The sequence below is a fragment of the Acartia tonsa genome, chromosome 13, assembly GCF_053477335.1.
Source record: "Acartia tonsa isolate MP-2025a chromosome 13, ASM5347733v1, whole genome shotgun sequence".
Taxonomy (NCBI): domain Eukaryota; kingdom Metazoa; phylum Arthropoda; class Copepoda; order Calanoida; family Acartiidae; genus Acartia; species Acartia tonsa.
In genome coordinates this window covers 45,646,976-45,668,581 of record NC_137272.1, presented here as the reverse complement: position 1 = coordinate 45,668,581, position 21,606 = coordinate 45,646,976, and the positions used below count along the sequence as shown (strand labels likewise).

Here is a 21,606-nt window from a genome sequence, read left to right as displayed (position 1 = left end):
ATTGCATGTTGTGTTGGCCATGGTGCTAACTAAATAGCAAACAGTTAAGTGGCCATTTAAGTTCTCAACAACTAGCAGTAGTAACAAGATGATCTCTGAATAAGTAATGTCATCTTAAAATAATGTATATATAGGTTAACTTTGAGAAGAATTGGTCTGGCTCATTAGATTATGATGCCAATGTAACAGATGTGACTGATATCACTGAAGTTCAGTTGATGGGATCCATGGATATTATCCAAGCTGGATACACTGGTCAGGTATATGTTGTTTGAAGATACAAATAGTGAAAGTTTCATAATTCTGTGTATTGTTATCCATTTGTAATCACACTAGTGATGACATACTCATTTACTGTTAAGCTGTATTCATACCCAGATAGGTTTCCCTCAGGTATAAGGTATGACCAACAAGTGAATTAAATCCTACTTAATATTTGGGGGGCTAATGGTAAGGTAGTCAATTTTAATTTATTTTGGCCCCCCAATAACAGCAGAAAACCATGTATAGGTTTCGTGATTTGTTTTTTCAAATTAATTTCGTTATTTGTATATGCTGGGTTTTCCTTCATAATAATTTTGTGACCAAGCCAGATACTAATTGATAATTCTTTTTGTTAAATATAAATATATAAATTAATTATGATTTGCAGGGATGTCTGACTTTGGCACCAAATGGGAGAGTTATTCCAAGGTTTGTATCCAAAGTGGCATAATCAAGTATTTTTCATTAATCTAGATTCATACCTATAACTTTGACATCTATTTAAGAAATTTGATTTTAAAGCAGATTTTTGCCAGGCTGCCTAGCCCTGGTTGTTAAGTTATAGTAAACCAGAACAAACATTTGCCATATTGGATACAATAATGTCAAGGCTTGGAGCAACCTGTATGAATGACAATAAGAAATCTGTGTGTGAATATCAAGCCTGCTATACAATTGAGGTATATCTTAAATTTTGCATGGACGGACATTGTTAATGCAACTGAAAGTGGATCACAAAAAACTTATATTATGTAAGAGTTGTTATGGCACTTTGGGATTTTAAAACTGCATGGTTAAATTAAAGCTAAAGGATATATGACATTTCAAGTCATATGTATTCTGTATACGTATATTACTTACTCTCACATAACAATGAAGTATTTTATTGTCAATACAAACATGGGTTGTGATGATTAGTAAGGAAATTATAAACAAACTTCAGAAGTTTAAAAATCTATATTGCACATTGATATTACAAACATTTAGGGTTTTGAATGCAAGTTCCCATTTACATACAAGGATGTCCAGAGGAAAGCTTGTATCAAAGATGATCTCTTCAGGCCTTGGTGTCCAACAAGTAAAACATATTTTCTTTAATGTAATTTTATGTTTAATTACAAATATCTGAGAAAAAAAGTGTTAGATTTAGAAATTAATTTAAGCCATATACTGCACTACATTGCATAGTTTAAGCAAAATTAAAGAGATATAGGATATAGGAGATTTATATGAAATGAATAATTGTATCTTTCAATATCTTAGAACTTGATGGTAATGATATAACTGAATGGGGTTACTGTGTTGAAGATTGTCCAGTTGAAGATTTCATTCCAGTTTGTCTTCAGCCTCCACCAATACCAGAGTTCCCAGAGTTTGATTCTGTCCAAGTGCACTATCATTCCACTTGGTTTACGGTATGATTATTGTCATTCGTGCAGCTCTTTTTTAACCTAACTCAAATCATATAGGATGCTGTCCAGTGTCCATGACACTTTAATGTCAGGTCCATCAACCTGGAATAACAAAGGAAAATAAAACTCTCTGATTTGTTGAAACACCCTGGATATTATAATATGCAACACCTAACAGACAACCAATTCATTAATTTCAGAACTTTTGTGTTAAAGTCCTAACTATGCATGATAATGGGTTGTACATGTTTTGGGTCAAGGTGTTAACGATACTTTTACTATTAATGTATTATGTAACAAATAAAACTTAGCAGCAATAGGAAGCAATAATATCTTTAATCTATAGGCAGCTATCTTCAGATACCTACATTACATTTCTCTAGTAAAATTTGCTTTCTGATATTCTATAACTTCCTGTGCTTTCTGATAATTTTAGTATGTTGTTTCAGGCTGTAAATGAAAAACCCAAGTACAAAATAACTAACACAAGAGAACGGCTTCACTTTCCAACCTGGCCATTTGATGCTAACAATGTGACAGATGATATAGAAGTGTTTATAACCAGCCTGGATGATAATGTAACTATTGCTGAGCTGTATGAAGTGAAACAAGAAAATGATACAGAGACGTATACCTGTCCTGTGGGATATATTTTCAAAGGAATTTAGTAATGCTTTAAGTGTTCATTTCAAAGAGTAAATAGCTGTGTTACTAATCTATGATATTATTGTTAAAATCAAAAATTCACTAAATTTTTACCTTAAGGACTAAATTAATTATTTTTAAGGCTACATTATCAAAATATGTAATAAGGAATATCAGGGGTTAGATTTTAATGCATTTAAATACTCAAAACCATTAATATAAAACAGCAAATTAATAATGTAGCCTCGAGCCCCCCCAAGAACTTTATAAAGCTTCCCTAAGATGGAAAACTAGATATGTTCTGTGGTTAGTGAGATAATAATTGACAAACAAAAACAAGTGCATCTAGAGGACTCTTGTGGGACCTAGGAGAAAGATATTGGTACAGCAGTTATTGAGATAAAATTTTACACACAGAAATATAGACAAACACAGAGAGAAGCAACAGGTTACTTTACATAAAGATTGTTTTATCTTTGAAATAATTGTAGATTGACTAAAGTTTACTAAATTTTGATGTTAGATACCCATGACATATCTGTGAACACAATCTGTAAAAATGGAACCTGGGAATATACTTTCAATACAACACTTATGTGTGTCCGTAAGTATTGTTTTCTTTAAACAAAAAGTAAGTAGTCTTCTCATATTAAGTCAAAACCGATTAGAACTGGTTCTCATCCATATGAAAGAATAATTTCTAGCTTGGTATTTTATCCAGTTTTCTACAAATATAAAATCTTTGGCATCTTAGGGTTAAAAAACCTGGTTTTAATTTAATAATTTTTGGCATCTATTCTAATTAAAAATTGTTAGGATTTTAACAAATTTTAACAAAGTTTAATACTCTAGAACAAAGCATTTCATGGTGCCTCTTTTATAACAAGGAAAGTAAAAATAAAGAAAAATTATATTTTGTTCAGAAGAAAAATAAAATATAGTATCAAACTTAACATCTTCAAAGGTCTTCCTGAATAGAAAGCATATTGATAATGTTTTGCTTGCATAATTTTGCTTGGCATCTGTGATTAGGCAACATACCACCATTAAGATATCATAATTTTTTTCATTAATTTTAGAGTATTCAACTACCTCAAATTGCTGTGGAGAACTGAAAAACTTTTGAAAATGACTTATTATTCTATAGATTTACTTTAAGTAATTTATTATATTACACAAACATAATTGAAGAATTACTACTTCAATTACCCTTAACACTTTAAATGATAGACCTTTACATTTCAAAAAAAGATATTTGACTGTTTATAATTTTCAGCTGTCTACTGTGATGAGGAGGTACCATTACACCCAAACAATTCTAAACCTTACATACACAATGCTGTAGAAAGAATGAATAATGATTCAGGTTTTTATTAGAACTTCAGATACTTTATAGCAAGTATTTATCCTAGTCTGTCCATCTGTCTTAGATTTTCTCAGTTTCTGTAAATTGTTTTAATTGTATATTTTCCTTGATATTGCCAATGAATTCATATAATGCACAGGAATAATTAATTATACCAATGTGGGCTAATAAGCCCTGCTAAACCATAAATGTCTTCAATGTTTTTAGATTGGAATTCATACCTAAGAGAGCTGAAATATTCATGCCCAGAAGGTTCTGTCTTAGAGTTTCCAAATATAACAGATGAACAGGTGACTAAAATTTCCTTGTTATTCTAATGTTAAAAGGAAATTCTTAATTATTACATTTCAGATTAAGATTGTGATTCCTTACTTTTGTATTACAATTAATAATTTCTATTTTTATTAAATGTATTTAACCATGCTAAAGTTAAATGTTATGTTATGTTATTATCAGTTGAAAAGTTAGAACACTTACAACTATAGAATACCAATTAAGAATTGAAAAATTACCAAATAAAGTAAGCTAAAGAATGAGGAGTGAACTGGTAAAAGTTTAGGTACCAAATTAATTTACAGCCCAAAGTCTTTCATTCTCTGGTTATATTTCTTACACTGCACTGGGGAAAGGACCCTTCCAATAAACCAAATAAGGTTTCTGAATATCAGAGGGAATCATAACTATTATCATATATAACCCTACCTAAATTCAGGACTTACATTTTTACAAATCTATATATTAAAACTATATTCCAGGTAACTGCAATCGATGAATTTACAGTACGATGTGATGCAGACCGATACTGGAGACCTGTCCTGGATCATATTCAGTTCCCTGACATTCCCATTATGCCCAGATGTATAGGTAACACTTGATTTTGAGTAGAATGTTATAAAAATTTACACCCTTTCTATTATTACCTTGATTGATAATGTTTTTACACAATTTATTATTAAATTAAAATGTTTTAAAAGATTTTATAACTTTGTTAAAATAGCAAGAATTAGAAAACATTAAAAATAAAACTGCATTTTGTATTCCCAAAAAATAATGTACTTGGTTTGAATAAAACTAGGCTAATATTAACAGTAACAGTAAAAAGCCCTTTTCACTCCACAGGGGGAGCATAGGCCGCTGACAATTTTGTCAGTGTTTCTGGCTTTTTATAAATATGGTATAGAGTTGTCAGCCCTAAGCCCTATGATTGCGGTGTAAAGCGTCCATTTGCCAATTACAATAAACCCTTTGATTGCACGACCTTTGTCTGAGAAGTCCTAACTGTTCATGGTGATGAGTTGCGCCTGTTTTGGGCAAAGGCATTCCCCCTACTCTAACTATTTATGTCGCGCACCTGACATAGCAGCAGTAGGAACTATTTTTAACATCTTTAGTTATGACGAGGTGTTGACCGAGATTCAAACCTATAACCTTCCTGACAATGAGCTGATGCGCTACGTGTTGTGCCACGGTCGCGGGTCTAGGCTAATATTACTTGATATAAACATACAAACAACTTAGCTGTTGAAAAGTTTGGTTGTTTTTTTGAAAGGATTAGAAAATATAAATTAAACTAATACCAGATAAATCAATATTATTAATCAATATTAACACTAAAAAATTAATTGAGTAATTAAGTATATATTAATATGTTTTATTTAGCAATTAACTGCACAGATGCACCATTTGCAGTAGAAGCAAATGGTCTAGCATTAATGAACTGGAATGAAACTGCTGGAAACCCTAGGCCTTATGCCACTGAAATCACATACACTTGTACAAGAGAAGGAATTTTGATACAATTTCTATATTAATTTTAATCAAAAAAATATTGAGGGTTTACTAAATCATTTACAGATTGTGAAAATATTGTACAAATAAGCTAATTCTTTTGATGAAAGTTGTTACTCTAGAAAAGTTTCTAAAAACTACAGAGTAGAAATTTCAAGATGATTATAGTAACGGATATAGAATGAATTAATATTGTGACAGGGGAAATTTTCTTTTCAATTTAGAATTCTAAACGAGTCCCTGTATAATTTCTTCATGGTCAGGGAATTGTGGTATTGTCATAAGGGAGGGGAGAAGGGGGTTCTTTCACAATATTCACATATTCTCTTTCCATTATATAGTTTTTAATAAGTCATTTCTGCTTACTTGCCCTGATAATTCTTTTAAAAAATGTATCAAAAGAATATTTCCTAAAGGTTGGGGATACCCCTCCAATGGGTTGAACACAACCTTGTCTGTTTGCCAGAATGATGGAACTTGGAGTGTTACAGAGGTTGAAGCGTGTGTCAGTAAGTATCAATATGATCTGCATGATTTCTAATAAATGTTAAGAGTTATTTTTGAATATATTTAGTAGAATCTTTTGGTTTATCTATCATACATGTCAATAAGATATAGAATATGCAAATATGTATATTGATAGATTCTTACTAACCCTGATAAAATGTTTCTCCCAGCTGACTAATTTTAAAATACTTCCTATTCCCCCTTCTCCATTTAACTTTACCCCAATCCCTCTCTTGGCTATAGAGTACTTATTTCTCAATTAGCAACCTAAAATGACAACAAAAATCACATATTCTATATGCAATGATACACTACTATTTAAAATTCTTATTCCAGAATTGGATTGTCCAGCCCAACCTCCACCAATTCATGATGGTCCTGGTGCTGAAAGGATTTATGGTCTATTAAGAACAAGGTAAATCCCAAATAATTGATTTGGACCAATAAGTACACAGTGTAAGTACAATCCAGTAATATTGTTGGTTAAAACATTTTGGTACAAATGGACAGCTATAAATAGTTGAAATTATCTTGGAAATTACATTGTCCAAAAACCTCATTGCGTGTATTAATAAAATAATTTCAAAGTGCTCAAATATAAATAAAAGTCTTTGTTTGCCTAAAATTCCTTCTCAAGTTGGATGAAATTTTGTGTTTTTTTCCCATCAGATGTAATAAATCCATTTTTAAAAGAATAATTATGTTAAAGTTTTTGATGTAATTGCCTGTGTAATTTAATATCTATAGCTTTTAGCATATCTAAAAATAATTTTCAATGTTTCAGGTACAAATGTAAGAATGGGTACATGTTTACCAATGGAGATTTCCCCTACTGGTATAATGAGTGCCTTCCTAACAGACTATGGGATCAACCTAATGACCCTATGCCTTGTATGAGTAAGTTAGATTATATATATAATTTAGAGGCCTCTAGGGACACCTAAGGAGGAGGAAGATTTAGATTTAGAAAGGAAAAAAATATTTTTGGGGTGTATTTCTCTTGGGATGGTGGTGGTACCCTCCCTCCAAAATACTTATTAACCTTCCAAGGACCTAACAGAATAACATAAAATAAACTACTCCTCTAATTTTGATTATAATCATCATATTTATTTAGAACGTCGCTGTACAGAACCTCCACCTGCCCTGCCATTAGGTCATGAAGTTATCTGGCCTTACAGGTATTCACAATGTATAAATCCACTTGTTAGATTAATTTTAAGAAATATATTCTACTGTTATATTAGAAGGTTTTAACTTGCATTTGTAAAAAACTGGCTATAGCTGAATTTATTAAACAAATATATTGATGTTCTTACTTCTCTGTCATCTGTGTGTGTGTGTGTGTGTATTATAGGATCTTTCTGTACAGGGTAGCTTTTCATAGGTGTCTTATTTATAACTCAATATTTTAATGATTTTTAGGGTAAATGAGAAGGATGATACAATTCTCTACAGATGTCCATCTGGAAAAAGACTGGATATTGAATTACCCTGGTAACCTAACTTTTGATTCAAATTTCTATAAAATTATACATTACAATTAAACAATTTTAATTAAAATAATCTGAAATTCTAAAGAGATGGATGGAATGTTTATTTAAAAATTTAAACAGTTGTTATATAGTTGTCTTATGAAGAATTCTACTAATTCTAGTTAAAGGACATCACTTTCTAAAATAGAAAATCATTTCCTAGAAATTTAGTTTTGCTATCGTAAAAGAAAATTTATGTATAAAAGAATATTTTTTTTATAAAATTGACTTTTAATCATAGGGGTTGGCCAACCCTAGATGGGATGTCGTGGACAGAATATGGTACTATGGAACATCCACAGAGAGGTTACACATATTAATGTTCAATCTATTGTTCAATCAATTATCAAATCTAATAGAAACTCTTTCATTTAATCTATCATTCAATCTATTGTTCAATCTATTGTTCATTCAATCTATCACTAATTTTTCATTCAATCTATTATTCAATCTTTTATTGTTCTATCTATGTAATGGTCTATTAATTTTTCTGTCAAATATTATCTATCAATTTATTAATTAATCTATCTAATGTTCTCTATCAATCTATTAATTTATCAATCGATCTCTTAATCGATCTAGCAATCAATTTATTAAATGATCCATTAATCAATCTATCAATTGATCTTTTAATTGAACTATCAATCAATTTATCAATCAATCTATCAATTTATCTATCAATAAATCTATCAATTGATCAATTTATCAATTGATCTATCAATCAATCTATCATCGATATATCAATCAATCTATCAATCGATATATCAATCAATCAATCAATCTAATCTCTCCATAAATATATTAATCTCTTTACTAATCTAATGTGTTTAGACCAACTGGTGACCTGTACCTGGATGCATGATCCTGCCAATGGATATAATGACACAATGGTCTGGATGCCAGAGGAGGCTCAGATCTGTACAGGTATAATGTTGTTATTGTGTTGATTATAGAATGAAATACAATGATTTTTTTGGGGCCCCTGATGTTTCAACATTTAAAAATATATACAAAGATTTTAGGAACAAATATTATATTAAAGGCTTTTACTAAAAATATTTTTATAAAAACATAGAAAAAATTATCAGTTGGATTGAAAAAGTTTTAAAAGGTTTACAATTTGTAACATTTTGATATTATTTGTAGTGATTCATAATAAAATTAAAACAATCACCAAAAATATTTTACTCAAAAGTTACCTTATTATAGGTCAGTAAAGTTTAGCTCATTTATTAAACTGTTTTTAACCTATTTTTGAAAGGTATATCAAAAATATACTCTGACACCTGTAGAATCATACTGCAAAGCCAAAAAATGAGAACAATTGCCCACATCGATTTTTATTAGGATTTTAAAGTTTTTTTTTACTATGGATTAAATAAATTTTACTGAATCGTGATGTTTCTTTCCTTTGTGGGTAAAATACTCAGCTTTTAGAGTGTCTTGCTTCATAAATATTGTATGCTAGTATACAGTAAAGTTAGGTCTTTTGATTTTATCTATCAAAAATAATTAAAAATTAATTCTTTACAATATGTCAATGAATTAACATAAAACTGTTTCATGTCTATTATAAATTAAAACACAGAAAAGTCGGCTGTAGAGGACTAAATTTGTAAAATAATAATAAATGTTTATGCAATACAACAAATTTATCTTTATCACATTTGCAAATATGATATAAAATAAGATTATTCAAACTTATTTTTTAAAATATTCTTAAAAAGTATGTATCTTTAATGTGTATAGTTTTCATTCTTTTCATTTTAATTAAATAAAAGTTATTCTATTATATTGGAAAAACACTATTTTTAAAATTTAAGATTTCTAGCTTTGTCATAGGTTAATGCTGAATCCTCATAGTTTTTATGTTAATTCAAAGATTTTTACTATCATTATCTTTTATCATATTATGAAGAAAAATACTTTGAAGCAAGAATTTTACCCAAAAAGAAAAGACAGTTCACGATTCAGTAAAATTTACTTAATCCATAGAAAAAAAATAAACTTTAAAATACTAATAAAAATCGATGTGGGCTATTATTATCATTTTTAGCTGAGAGTATATTTTTGATATACCTTTCAAAAATAGGTTAAAAACAGTTTAATAAGTCTAAATACATATTTATAATATGCCTTTAGCCTCCCAAGAGGAAAAAATCCCCCCCAGAAAATTTAAGTTGAAATCTATTACTATCAAAAAAATGTGCCCTTCCATTAAATTATCTGAAAAAAATACCTGAAAATTACTGACATGTAAGGTAAGATTTTACAACTATGAAGAATAAGAATGATTGACAAACCATTATAAAGAGATTATCATGGTTGTTTGTAAATTCTTATATAAAAGTAACAGGATATCTATCTGTGTGTTGATATGTACCGACATATTTTGCTATCTGCTGAACCAATATGGTTCTTCTTTACAATGTAGCGTCTCATGGGTTCCTGGAAGGTTAGTAATTTTTTTACAAGAGAAACCACCCCTATTAAAAATAAACCCCCCCCCCAAAAAAAAAAAATTTACTTAGTCATTCTAAAACTAAATATTTGGGGTACCTTTTTCCAACACGCGACACCTCAAGTACCCCTAGAGGCCTATATGTGCTAGGTTTGAATAATCAAATAATATTTGTTTTGTTTTAGTAACTTTTAAAAAACTAGATACACCAAAGAAGATGTTTTAACTACAAGGTAAAATATGAATTTTATAATTTTATATTTTGAAGATGATATGTTTTGAAATTTTTTTTTTATGTACTAAAATTATACTTTTTATTACTTTAAAGTACGTATTATCTATATTAATTGCTATTGATTAAATAGTAAATAATATAAATGTAATACATATATAAATATAATTATTGAAAGTTCTAAACCCTTTTCCCCATACATAAAATAAACACTTTGAAATATCTTTACATATTTTTTTTTGCATATGTCCTTGGTTTTACAAATCAGGTAATTTTTCTATATTGAAAGGCCTCTAGGTACAGGTTTAAATCCCTAAGGGTTTAATACTGCTTTAAAGGTAGGACATAAAAAAAAATATTCACCCCGACTCCTATTTTTCAATGTATTTAAAAATAAAGAAAGGATTTATGTGCTGGATAGCCTGTAGTGGAATTAATCTTATTGCTAGTATTGGCGTCGTTCTTTTTCATATATTATCTTAAAACTTGAAATGTAAAAGAAAAGTACAGTGACTTTTATAGAAAGATTTAAAGTGAATTTTACATTTAAAAAAAACGTTAACATATTTGTTTAAACCGCTTATTTATTTGGAATAAAGGGTTTTATTTTTATTAGGATGAGTTGATCCAAAGATTATATTAGGTAAAAGAAGGACCGATAAGTTCGTTGGTTTCTGAGATCTTGATGGATATAATACATACAGACTAACGACACATGTAAGTATATTCGTTCTTTATAATTTCTTACTAGCGGCTACGCCCCAAGAAGCCTCTAGGGGCACTTCAGGTTGGAGGGGGAAAAGTCGACATCATTCCATTTTAAATTTGAGTTTCAAAAGAGTAAAAAAATAATTTTTAGGGGAGGGGGTTGAAGACACCCTCCCAAAAAAATAGTTTAAAGCCTTCCTAGGACCTATTAGGAGCTTCACTGTAAAGGAGAACAATATCGGTTCAGCGGTTAGCGAGATCCTTCGGGACAGACAAAAAACGCTTGCTACTTTATATAATAGGATATATATACTAGCTGCTAAGCCCCTAGATTTGAAAAGAAAAGGTAAAAGTTTTTTTTTTTTTTGGGGGGGGGGGTCGGAGGTACCCTCTCACAAATCAGTAATAAACATTCCCTGGAGCATTCATAAGTTTCATTGTAAAGGAGAACCATATTGGTCCAGTGGTTAGCAAGATCTTTAGCAATAGGCATACAGACTTACGTAACTTTGTCTATTGGTCTGTCGGTATTGCGAAAGTTTTTTACAGCACATCGTAACTGGACAAAGTGTCTCAAAAATCAGCCATGTGACATCATAAAATGAGAGAGATGTGGGAAAGAAAACCCCTAAAAAAGAGATGGATAATCCCTCATTTTTATGACGTCTCAGGGCTGATTTGTTGAGACATTTTGTCCAGTTACTTGCACATCACCGGATCAAACGTTTTGTTAAAGTCAAACGTACTCTAATTACAAATGTTACAATCAGAGAGAGAGAGAGAGGGACAATGGGCTGTTAATTACACTAGTCCCCAAACTTTTATAATACGTTTTCTTATTCAAGGGTAACAACTTTATGGAATATGGTAAATTTTTATAGGTTGGTTTCTTAGGTTGAGTGTTCAAACGTTTCAACCACTAATTTTAATCTACAGAACGGGTATTTTTGTGCATTATCATTGGGGATATGTAATGATTTATCGGCCATTGTCTTATACCTTAAGATCCTTTGATATAATTAAATGAACTAATAGTAAATCAATCCCAGAACCTTCAAGGATTTCATTTTTTGATGAAAGTAATGTCATGTGTCGCACCCTAACAATGTCCCAAAAAATTAGGTAGGCAAATTCGTTTAGGGGGAGGGGGAGGTAAACACCTCTGTCCTCCTTGAAACAATCTACACAACTTTTTTCACCATATAAAAGATGAGAATTTACTTTTTGGTAGCGTACGTTCTTCTGTCAGTCCAAAACACTATGGGAAAAATGTGATAGTCTTAGCTGATGTTCGAACTTCAAGATAGACTTATAAACTTTTAAAAAGAAAACGAAATGAAACCAAATTTTTTTGGTGAACTGAATTACTTTAGAAATGCGACATATTATAATCGTACTTTAAATTGTGTTCCTTTTATAATTTTAAATTGATTTAATGGTTTCTATTCACCCATTCAAATTAACTACAATTTTATGTTATTAACTATTGAAATACAATAAATTCCGATTGCAATACTAAATGTAAAAGTTATTCACCCTAGATAATCAACCAGTCACAATAATCCATCTAACTCCCAACTTGTAACGCGGACTCTGCTGAAATCCTTATTTTACCACAAACGTTGCCTGAACGGAGTAATATTTATAACCCTATTTTATTCCAAATAAATTTTTTTTCCCACCAAAAACGCCCACAATTTTTGCAGAAAATATTATCCATTAACCCAATTGTAATTCTAGCTATATGTTTTTTGCCCCAAGATAAAGAGAAAATTATTTTACTTTGTATTAAAGTATTATCTTAGAAAGTTTATAAAGAATTTTGTTTTCATAGTAAAATTATTATAGAATTCCATCTTTTAGCTCATTTTTGAAAATATATCTGCTCATGAAGGACTAAACTCTAAAAACATGTTGTCTGAGGTAGACTGAAAACGTTGTCCAAGGAATATTGTTAGAAACCTGGTTAAGGTGTCTATAGAAAGGTATTTAAATACGCTATCAAAAACTTTCAACATAATGGGGCCTTTCTAGAAATTTTAAGTTCCTAGGAGGTGAGTAGATTAAAAGTTCTGGTTGTTTACTTGAAAATAAAAGGGCAGGTAACTTTACCAAATATGCTTATTCAATTTTTCAGACTGTTCATCCGATTTTTTAGAATCCACTCTGTCTATATGATACTTTGTTTTCCTTTTCATTTTTTAGATATCTTTAAATATTTTTGTTCTTTGATACTCGTGGATGTTGTTATCCTTGTTATATAATGCCACCTTACTTAAATAAATCTCCTTAAGTACTAAAAAATGTTAACTTTCCAACCAAACAAGTTATTTGATGTGTCCTTTACTGTTTTCTTATTGGTTCTGTTTGGTTATAAAGTGTCTAAACTTTTAATATTTATTATCAATGTACAATAATTTTATTTGAAATAATTATGGGTTTAATGGAATACGTTTTACATTAACTTAATGAATAAATAGTTGAGTAATACCTTTTAATTCCTTCGTATGAAATAAACTTTAATTTAAGACAGTAGATTTTTAATAATTTGAAATGGAGAAGCGTGCATTATTTCAGTCACTTTTCCAACTAACTGCTTTTGGAATATTTCTATTTCAAATGCAGATCTTGGTTAAGAAATTTGTTGATAAGCCCATTATCCAGCAAACAAGGACTGTTACTCTTGCAGATGTCAACCAACCTGTCTTTTTTGTTTGCAAGAATAACAAGTATGACTTTCAACTGTCAGAGAAGGTGTATGGCTACAATTATATATATAAGTTGCTGGCTGGAAAAATAGAAAATGGAAGTCAAATAACTTGGAAAGGCAGGCACAGAAATGTTTCTTTTGCAGATTTGGAAAAGATCCTCTATAGCAATAATTTTGAGAATTTTTCAACAAAGCATAGCAATGCTAGAAGTGTATTTTCTCCTGTTAGAGGTCACTGCAAAGAGCTCTCCTGGCATGGTGAAGATGGAGGTAGTGAATATGTGTATGTCACTGAAAAGTCTTTCTTGATCATGGTTGATCCACTGGAAGTTGATGTTCTGTCCCTGATTGAAATGGAGAATGCTAGAATTGACTTTGGCCCTGTGTCTGATACATTCTTTCTCTACTTAGCTTATGAGTTGATGTTCAGTTTACAGGAATGGATACATAATACATGGATAAAATGTGATAGTCTTCCAACTGGCTAATAAAACAACAACTCCCCATTCCCCCTTATGACTTTACCCCGCCCCCTTCCCAGACAATGAAGGAATGTATTGACCTAATTCCCCTATAAGTAACAATATCCATGTAAAATATATCCATTGATATAGGACAGCAGAATTAAAGATGGCATCACCTGCCAGGACTACAAAAGGATCAATTCAAGTTATGGAAAGTGTCTGGATAAGGCTATGAGACAAGAATTTCAAGACCATCTGGGATGCCTCCCTCCGTGGATGCCAAACAACATGGGTGAAGTTTGTGAGCATGATAAACCGGTCAACATCAAAGACAAGGAGAAGTACGTCAAGCTGATAGACAACTTGCTCGAGTTTACTTCTAGTAGGAAAATGGATTTCTGGGGCAAGTGCCTTCCACCCTGCACATCAATGAGTGTTGTCATGAAGAAAACAGATTACAACTCCAACCTGGTGGGAAGAAGCTGGCTCAACCTGAAGGCCAGCAACAAGGTGACTGTGCATACTGAGGTGTATGCATATGATGCTATTAGTTTAATAGTTGATCTGGGCAGTGCTATGGGCCTCTGGTTGGGTCTTAGTGCACTCAGTGTTCTGGATTATGGTCTTGTTACATTTGATTACATCTATGCAAAATGCATCAAATAAGTTGGTAGAAATAACATACACGGAGGAGGAGCCGATTAGATTAACCCCTAAAAGTTTTAGAAATAAATTAAATTCACACTCTCCACCCATAAGAACTACCCACTCCGACTTATAATCTTCTGTCTCCACCCAACTACCGAAAAAAGAATATAAATTTAGATTATATTTCAATTACTTACTTACTTACAGCCATATTATCCAACAGGGGGACTTAGGCTGTTCACGAATCTTCGCCAAGATGTTCTGACTTGTGCCAAGGCTTCAATCTCCTCCCAGGTTTTGTCTAGCTCTCTGAGTTCAGATGTGAGCTTGCGTCTCCAGGTAAGCTTTGGTGCACCACGCCGCCTGGAGCCTTCTAGTTCCCAGGTCAAAGCTTCTCTTTGTACCTCGGTTATAGGTCGCCGCAGAGTATGTCCTATCCATCTATATTTTCTTTTCTTAATTTGCATATGTACAGGGGGTTGTTTGGTAAGGTTCCAGAGGTCAGTATTAGAAATAATTTGTGGATAAAATATCTTTAATATTCTTCTGAGACAGGTATTTATAAAAACTTGTATTTTTGATTCTAGTTTCTTAGTAAGACTCCAGCTTTCGGATCCATATAATAGAATAGACTTAACATTTGAGTTAAATATTTTGATCTTTGTATTTGTTCTGATGTGTGTTGATCTCCATATTTTAGTAAGCATTCCAAACGCATTTCTGGCTTTCTTTAGTCTGCTGTTTACATCTTCTTCAGTTCCACCTTCTTTGTTGACAATGCTTCCTAGATATGTGAAGCTGTTTACAGCTTCAATTTCCTCATTATCCAACAGAACAGGTGTGTTGTCGTCAATGTTAATTCTTAAAATCTTAGTTTTAGCTGCATTGATTAGTAATCCTACTGCTTCTGATCTATCTTTGATTTCGTTGGTTTTGTCTTGAATCTTGTTAACTGAGTCAGAGATTACTGCTAGATCATCGGCAAAATCTAGGTCATCCAGTTCTTCATCTCCAGCCCAAGGAAAGCCATTTCCAGTATTGCAATATTTTAGAATGAAATCTATTGCAAGGAGGAATAGAAATGGTGACAATAGACAGCCTTGTCTAACTCCTGTTAGTACAATAAAAGAGTTAGAGAGCTTGCCTTTGAAGAGAACTTTAACATTTTGATTATCATACATGCATTTAATTATATGAATAATCTTTCTGGGGACACCATAGAAGGCCAGTATTTTCCATAAGGTGTTCCTGTCCAAGCTATCAAACGCCTTTTGGTAGTCAACAACGTTAATAATACAGGGTTTTCTCATTTCTAAGCATTGTTCAATAATAACTCTTAGTGTTACTATTTGGTCTGAGCAAGATCTTCCTGACCTGAATCCTGCTTGGTTTTTCCTTAGTTTTTGGTCAATAGCAGATTTTATTCTTTCTAGCAGTATTTTGCTAAGCACTTTGCCAGGAGCTGACAGAAGCATTATGCCTCTGTGATTATCGCAGATGGATAGATCACCTTTTTTAGGAAGGACAGTAAGATGTCCATCTTTCCAGTCTTGAGGGATCTCGTTTTTCTCCCAAATTTTCTTGAGAAGTACTTCTATTGCATCTGCAGAAACCTCTTGGCTGGCTTTCATGGCTTCTGCTGGTATATCATCAGGACCAGCTGCTTTACCATTTTTTAGAGAGCTAATTGATTTAAGGATTTCTTCTTTTGTAGGTGCAGCCACATTCACAGCAAGGTCTTCATCGATATCAGGGATATTGATATTACCTACTGGAGGGGGCCGATTCAGAACATTATTAAAATGTTCAACCCATCTGGCTTGCTGTTCTTCAAAGGATGAGAGAGTATTTCCTTCTTTATCCTTTATGAGAGGGGTGGAGGATGCTTTCTTATTGATAAGCTTTTTAGTGATATTGTAGACTTCTTTTGAATCATTTCTTGCTGCGGCACTTTCAGCCTTGGTAGCAAGTGCATCAATGTAGTCCCGTTTATCACTCCTGACACTTTTTTTGATTCTTTTTGACAGGATTCTGTAGGATTCTTTGAGCTCCAAGCTGTCAGAGTTGCAGAGTTTTAACTTTAACTCTTTTCTCTGTTCAATAAGATTCAGACTATTAACTGAAAGCCATTCTTCCTCCTCTCTTTTTTTCTTACCCAAAACATCTATGCATACTTCATTGTAGGATTTTTTGATGTACTCCCATGTTGTTTCAACAGTATCTAAGTTGTTGGTAGAGTTTTCATCATCTTCGTCATCTGTATCTATGTTATTTGTCAGAATTGCAAATTTATTTGTAAGTTTCAATGTAAATTCATGGTTGACTTCAGGATTGACTAGTTTATTTAAATTGTACTTCTCTCTGTAGGAATTTTCATTTCTCATAAATTTAAGTTTTAGCTGTATTTTTGCTATGACTAGGTTATGGTCTGAGTTACAATCAGCACCTCTCTTAGTTCTTACATCTAAAAGAGATCTTCTGAATTTCTTGGAAATACAGATATGGTCAATTTGGTTCCTAACTCTGTCACCAGGTGATGTCCATGTATATTTATGGACTGTTTTGTGAGGAAAAACAGTGCCTTCAACAACCAGGTTGTTCTCCAGACAAAAGTCAGCAAACCGTTCACCATTATTATTCATAGTTCCAAGGCCATGTTTACCCATTACTCTTTCATAACCATCATTATTGTCTCCAACTTTTGCATTCATATCACCCATAAGGATAAGGATATCCTTAGCTGAGTACTTTTTTTGAATCACACTCTCCAACTTACTGTAGAAGTTGTCTTTAGCTAAATCTTCAGCTTCATTTGTTGGAGCGTAGCACATGACAACCCTCAGATTAATATTTTTCATGGAGGTTTTGAAAAATGCTTCTATGATTCTTGGTCCATGGGGTTCCCAGCTTTTGAGTGACTTTTGTGCATTTTTAGATAGCATAAATGCAACTCCTTGGGTATGTTTTGCATTTAGTTGACTGTGACCAGAGTAAAGTAGCTTGACACCATCTCTGAGGTTTTCTTCACCTATTCCTATCCACCTTGACTCACTTAATCCCAGAATTTGAACATTGTACCTATTCATTTCATTTAACACTATTTCGGTTTTCCCCGCTTGAAACATTGTTTGAACATTCCAGCATCCTATCCTAACTGAAGACCTTGTGCTCAAGATCATCCGCCTGTCTGGTTCACGTTGGGTTTGCCAGCCAGCCATCCTGTTCTCCATTTCTGAAGCTTCTTGTGCACTTTGGTCAGGTAATATTTGGTTTTGATTCATAAACATTTCAGTAACTATGTTTTTCTACCAAGATGGGGAGTTAGCCCTTCTTGAACCCCCCCGTAGGGGTAGGGGGTGAGCTGCGTTTAGACTGGATCCTCTGTGGCGACCTTCCTGCATGGTAGAACCTTCAGTATTGCTCTCCACTTCCTTGAACCACTGGCAGGTACACTTCGTGCAAGAACAGCTCTCATACCTATTATATTTCAATAACCATCTGCAAATTAGTAAATTAAGATTTTTTCTCATTTTCATTAGAACTGGTTCTCTTAAACACGAAAAAATTATGTCTAGCATCGTATCATATCCAGTTTTCTACAAACATAAAAATGTACAAACATAAGAATAAAACAAGTTTTTTAGCAGGTGCCTTCGGATTCTAGGGGCTAAAAACTGGTCTTAATCTTTTAATTGTACATTTTATATCCTTGGGAAGCTGTATATAAAACAATGCGAGAAATAACTATTACCCTCTCTCAAAATACAAATCTTTGATGTCCTTTGTATGAGTATTATGTTCAACTACTTCTCTCAAATTAAAAAAAAAACAGACAGGGGCGTCCAAGCTTTTTTTTTTTGGGGGGGGGGGGGGGTAAATTTTTATATTGGGGGGGGGGGGGTGTAATTCGTTATTGGGTGCGCCGCAAATTTTTTTTATCTCCCCCCCAAATTTTTTTTGTTATAGATTTTTATTTTGGGGGGGTATTTACCCCCCAAAAATTGTTTTGGGGGGGTAAATACCCCCTCCCAAATGGTTGGGGGTGCCTACGGCACCTCCAGGGTAGGGGTAAATTTTAAAAGGGGGGAGGGGGGGGGGTAAATAAAAAAATTTAGGGGGTGCCTATGACTCCCCTAAATTCGTTTGGGGGGGGGGGGGGTAATCGTCACTTTACTCCCCCTCTTGAACGTCTATGCAAACCGATTACCTAGATTCCTATTTTATGTAATATTTACTATATTTTAAGCTTTTAGCTAATTTTATCTAACTATCAATTAAGCTCTTTTATAATTTTCTTTAGCATTTTTATAAATGTTAAGTGTGTAATTTTGTACGATAGATTTAAAATGATGTTTCAATAAAGTTTAAATTTTTACTTTTTTTCTATTTTGCAATGTTGTAAGTTGTTTTTTTACTCGGGTTTTGTGAAAGGTTGTACTTAAATTTAACATAATTATAATTATTGTAATATAATGGATAGGTTAGATTGTTTATTTCTTTCTTTAGGTTAGGTTATATTGGGTTCTGGGTAGCCCAGCAAGGTTAATATTGAAGAAAAAAAATAGTTGACAGTTGTATTTCAAATTTTACCTCCTATCATCCATTTTTTTCACCTAAAAAGAATAAATCAATCCTTTTAATAAAGTATCTCTATCTTTGTGTCTGTATGTCTGTAAGGAAGGATTTTGCTAACTGTTGAACTGATATGGTAATGCTTTACAGTGTAGCCTTGCATAGGTCCTGGGGAGGTCTATAACTATTTTTGGGGAGGGTACTATAACCCTCCCTAGGAGCGTAGCCGATGGTCAAATCATAAAGTAGTATATTTTTAGTTAGTCCAAGAATATGTGCAAACCAGCGTTTTTATCTATGCAAGCTAGTATCAAAATGGAAACAAAGGTATACTGTAGCCAAAACAGACTTTGGAAAATCTTCCAAACAAAATTTTTAATATATTCACCATGTGGAATTTTTTGAAAATGATATATTAACTATCGAACTTTTTCTTAGAGTCAAACTCACATGAATTATTCATAAAATAAACAAGTTCAAGCACAATCAAATTAATATACAATCTTTTCACTCTGCCCCCTTCCCCTAAATGATAAATTTGAACTTATGAAATAATTTTAGTTATGAGGAGCAGTTTCAATAAATTGGTAAGTTTAATCATCCAGTAGGAGAGGAGGGAATGGTGTAGAGGGGGCATTGTTAATTTAGCCAGCTGTAAGTATCACTTTATCAGAGTACAGAAAAATCTGGTGCTACATCCAAGTAATAATATTTTGATTTGAATAAAACTACATTATTTAAGAATATTTTATTAAATTATGAGATTCAAGTATTATATTTTTATATTTTTAATAATGATTTATGATTATATTCAAACATTGCAATTTTGTGACGTGTAGCAATAGTAAGAATAAACAGCTAAATATTCTAATAAAGTGTATTAATTCAAGACAAGTTAAACATACAATAATAATATTAAATATAATAGCAAGTATTCACTTTTGGGTTCGTGCCGAGTTGCAGAGCAAAGGTCTTGCTCCGAAACGGTTGACACAAGAACTGACTGCTAATATACAAAATACATATAATGCTCTCAAGACAGGAAGAAAGGGACTATACATCACATTTCTCCCCGGCTTTAACATGAACATAAATTTCGAAACTGTAACATTACAGATTGAATATAACAATATGTTTATTACATGTTAATTATCAAATATATTATAAATAGCATTGAATGCTTATTAAATAGATAATAATTGATCTGGTATGACACCTGCCATATTTTTTATTTTTATTTTTTTTTATTTTATTTCCAGATCTTTAAACATTTCATATACATTTTTTTTTTTTGTTTTGGTTCCTTAGAACTCTTTTATGTTTTTTATATGTTCCTTTTTTTCTCTTTATGTGTTTTTTTTTCTCTTTTTTTATATTTTTTTTTAAAAAAAAAACATTGATTAACATATAATCATTGAAAAATGCATTGATTAACATATAATGCATTGATTAACATATAAACATTGGAAATGCATTGATTAACATAGTTATTATAAATGCATGATAAATAAAAACACTGATTAACATATAACCATCAGAATACATTGATTTAAAAACATGTCATTAGAGATGCATTGTTATGAAAGCATTAATATTAAACCTTTCGAGACTACTACTGCCTCAACAAATACTTAAACATTAATACATAAAAATAAACTAAAATATGAATTAATACACAGTAAAACTATAATTATTCTTGATCATAATATTCATTTTCTTTTGCCAGATTTTCCTTGATAATAGTAGTATCATTCATATCCATCAATCCATCATTATCCATCAATCCATCAACATCTCACAAATGATATAACCATACCAACCATAGTAGTATCATTCATATCCATCAATCCATCATTATCCATCAATCCATCAACATCTCACAAATGACATAACCATACCAATGCTACAACACCACAAACGATATAACCATACCAGTTGACCTTAGCTTAGTTATAAACTTAGTTATAAACTGGTTTCCACTTAGCAACTGTGATTTTCTCAAACAACACAACAGCCACTCACCTCCACCACAAGAAGCCTCCAATCTCTTCAAAAAATTGGGATCAAATCCTTTCTAGCATCGACTCTAGCTACTTCCCAAAATTCACCCTTTCCTGATTCAAAATACGCTGCTGATCCTGCAGGTTAGCCAACCGAGCATCTAACTCAACCATTCTAGTAACCAAACCTGCCAAATGTTTGAGGTCTCAGGTCAAAAATCAGAACTGCTGTTCACATTTATCATCCAGGAGATTATATCTATTGCATAGTCAGGCATGACTTAAGCCTAATAA

At 32.0% G+C, this 21,606-nt stretch overlaps 2 protein-coding genes across 2 annotated transcripts; both read left to right on the top strand.

The window, feature by feature from the left end:
- The first annotated feature begins 3,875 nt into the window (after positions 1-3,875).
- Positions 3,876-5,498, top strand: LOC145335341 (uncharacterized). The gene is made up of 3 exons (XM_080181077.1): positions 3,876-3,977; positions 4,443-4,551; positions 5,347-5,498. Exons 1-3 carry the CDS (start codon positions 3,876-3,878, stop codon positions 5,496-5,498), a joined length of 363 nt encoding a protein of 120 aa, XP_080037203.1.
- A 232-nt stretch (positions 5,499-5,730) lies between these two features.
- LOC145335340 (CUB and sushi domain-containing protein 3-like) lies at positions 5,731-8,734 on the top strand. The gene is made up of 7 exons (XM_080181076.1): positions 5,731-5,752; positions 5,892-5,984; positions 6,319-6,397; positions 6,767-6,879; positions 7,100-7,174; positions 8,349-8,441; positions 8,727-8,734. The coding sequence occupies exons 1-7, from the start codon at positions 5,731-5,733 to the stop codon at positions 8,732-8,734; spliced, it is 483 nt and encodes a 160-aa protein (XP_080037202.1).
- Positions 8,735-21,606: the final 12,872 nt, after the last annotated feature.

Excerpts from the sequence above, each read along its gene's own strand:
- LOC145335341 (XM_080181077.1), top strand. The coding sequence starts at position 3,876 with ATGTCTTCAATGTTTTTAGATTGGAATTCATACCTAAGAGAGCTGAAA. Across the intron at positions 3,978-4,442 it reads CAAATATAACAGATGAACAG|GTAACTGCAATCGATGAATT; the intron begins GTGACTAAAATT and ends ACTATATTCCAG. Across the intron at positions 4,552-5,346 it reads CATTATGCCCAGATGTATAG|CAATTAACTGCACAGATGCA; the intron begins GTAACACTTGAT and ends TGTTTTATTTAG.
- LOC145335340 (XM_080181076.1), top strand. The coding sequence starts at position 5,731 with ATGGTCAGGGAATTGTGGTATT. Across the intron at positions 6,398-6,766 it reads TATGGTCTATTAAGAACAAG|GTACAAATGTAAGAATGGGT; the intron begins GTAAATCCCAAA and ends TCAATGTTTCAG. Across the intron at positions 6,880-7,099 it reads TGACCCTATGCCTTGTATGA|AACGTCGCTGTACAGAACCT; the intron begins GTAAGTTAGATT and ends ATATTTATTTAG.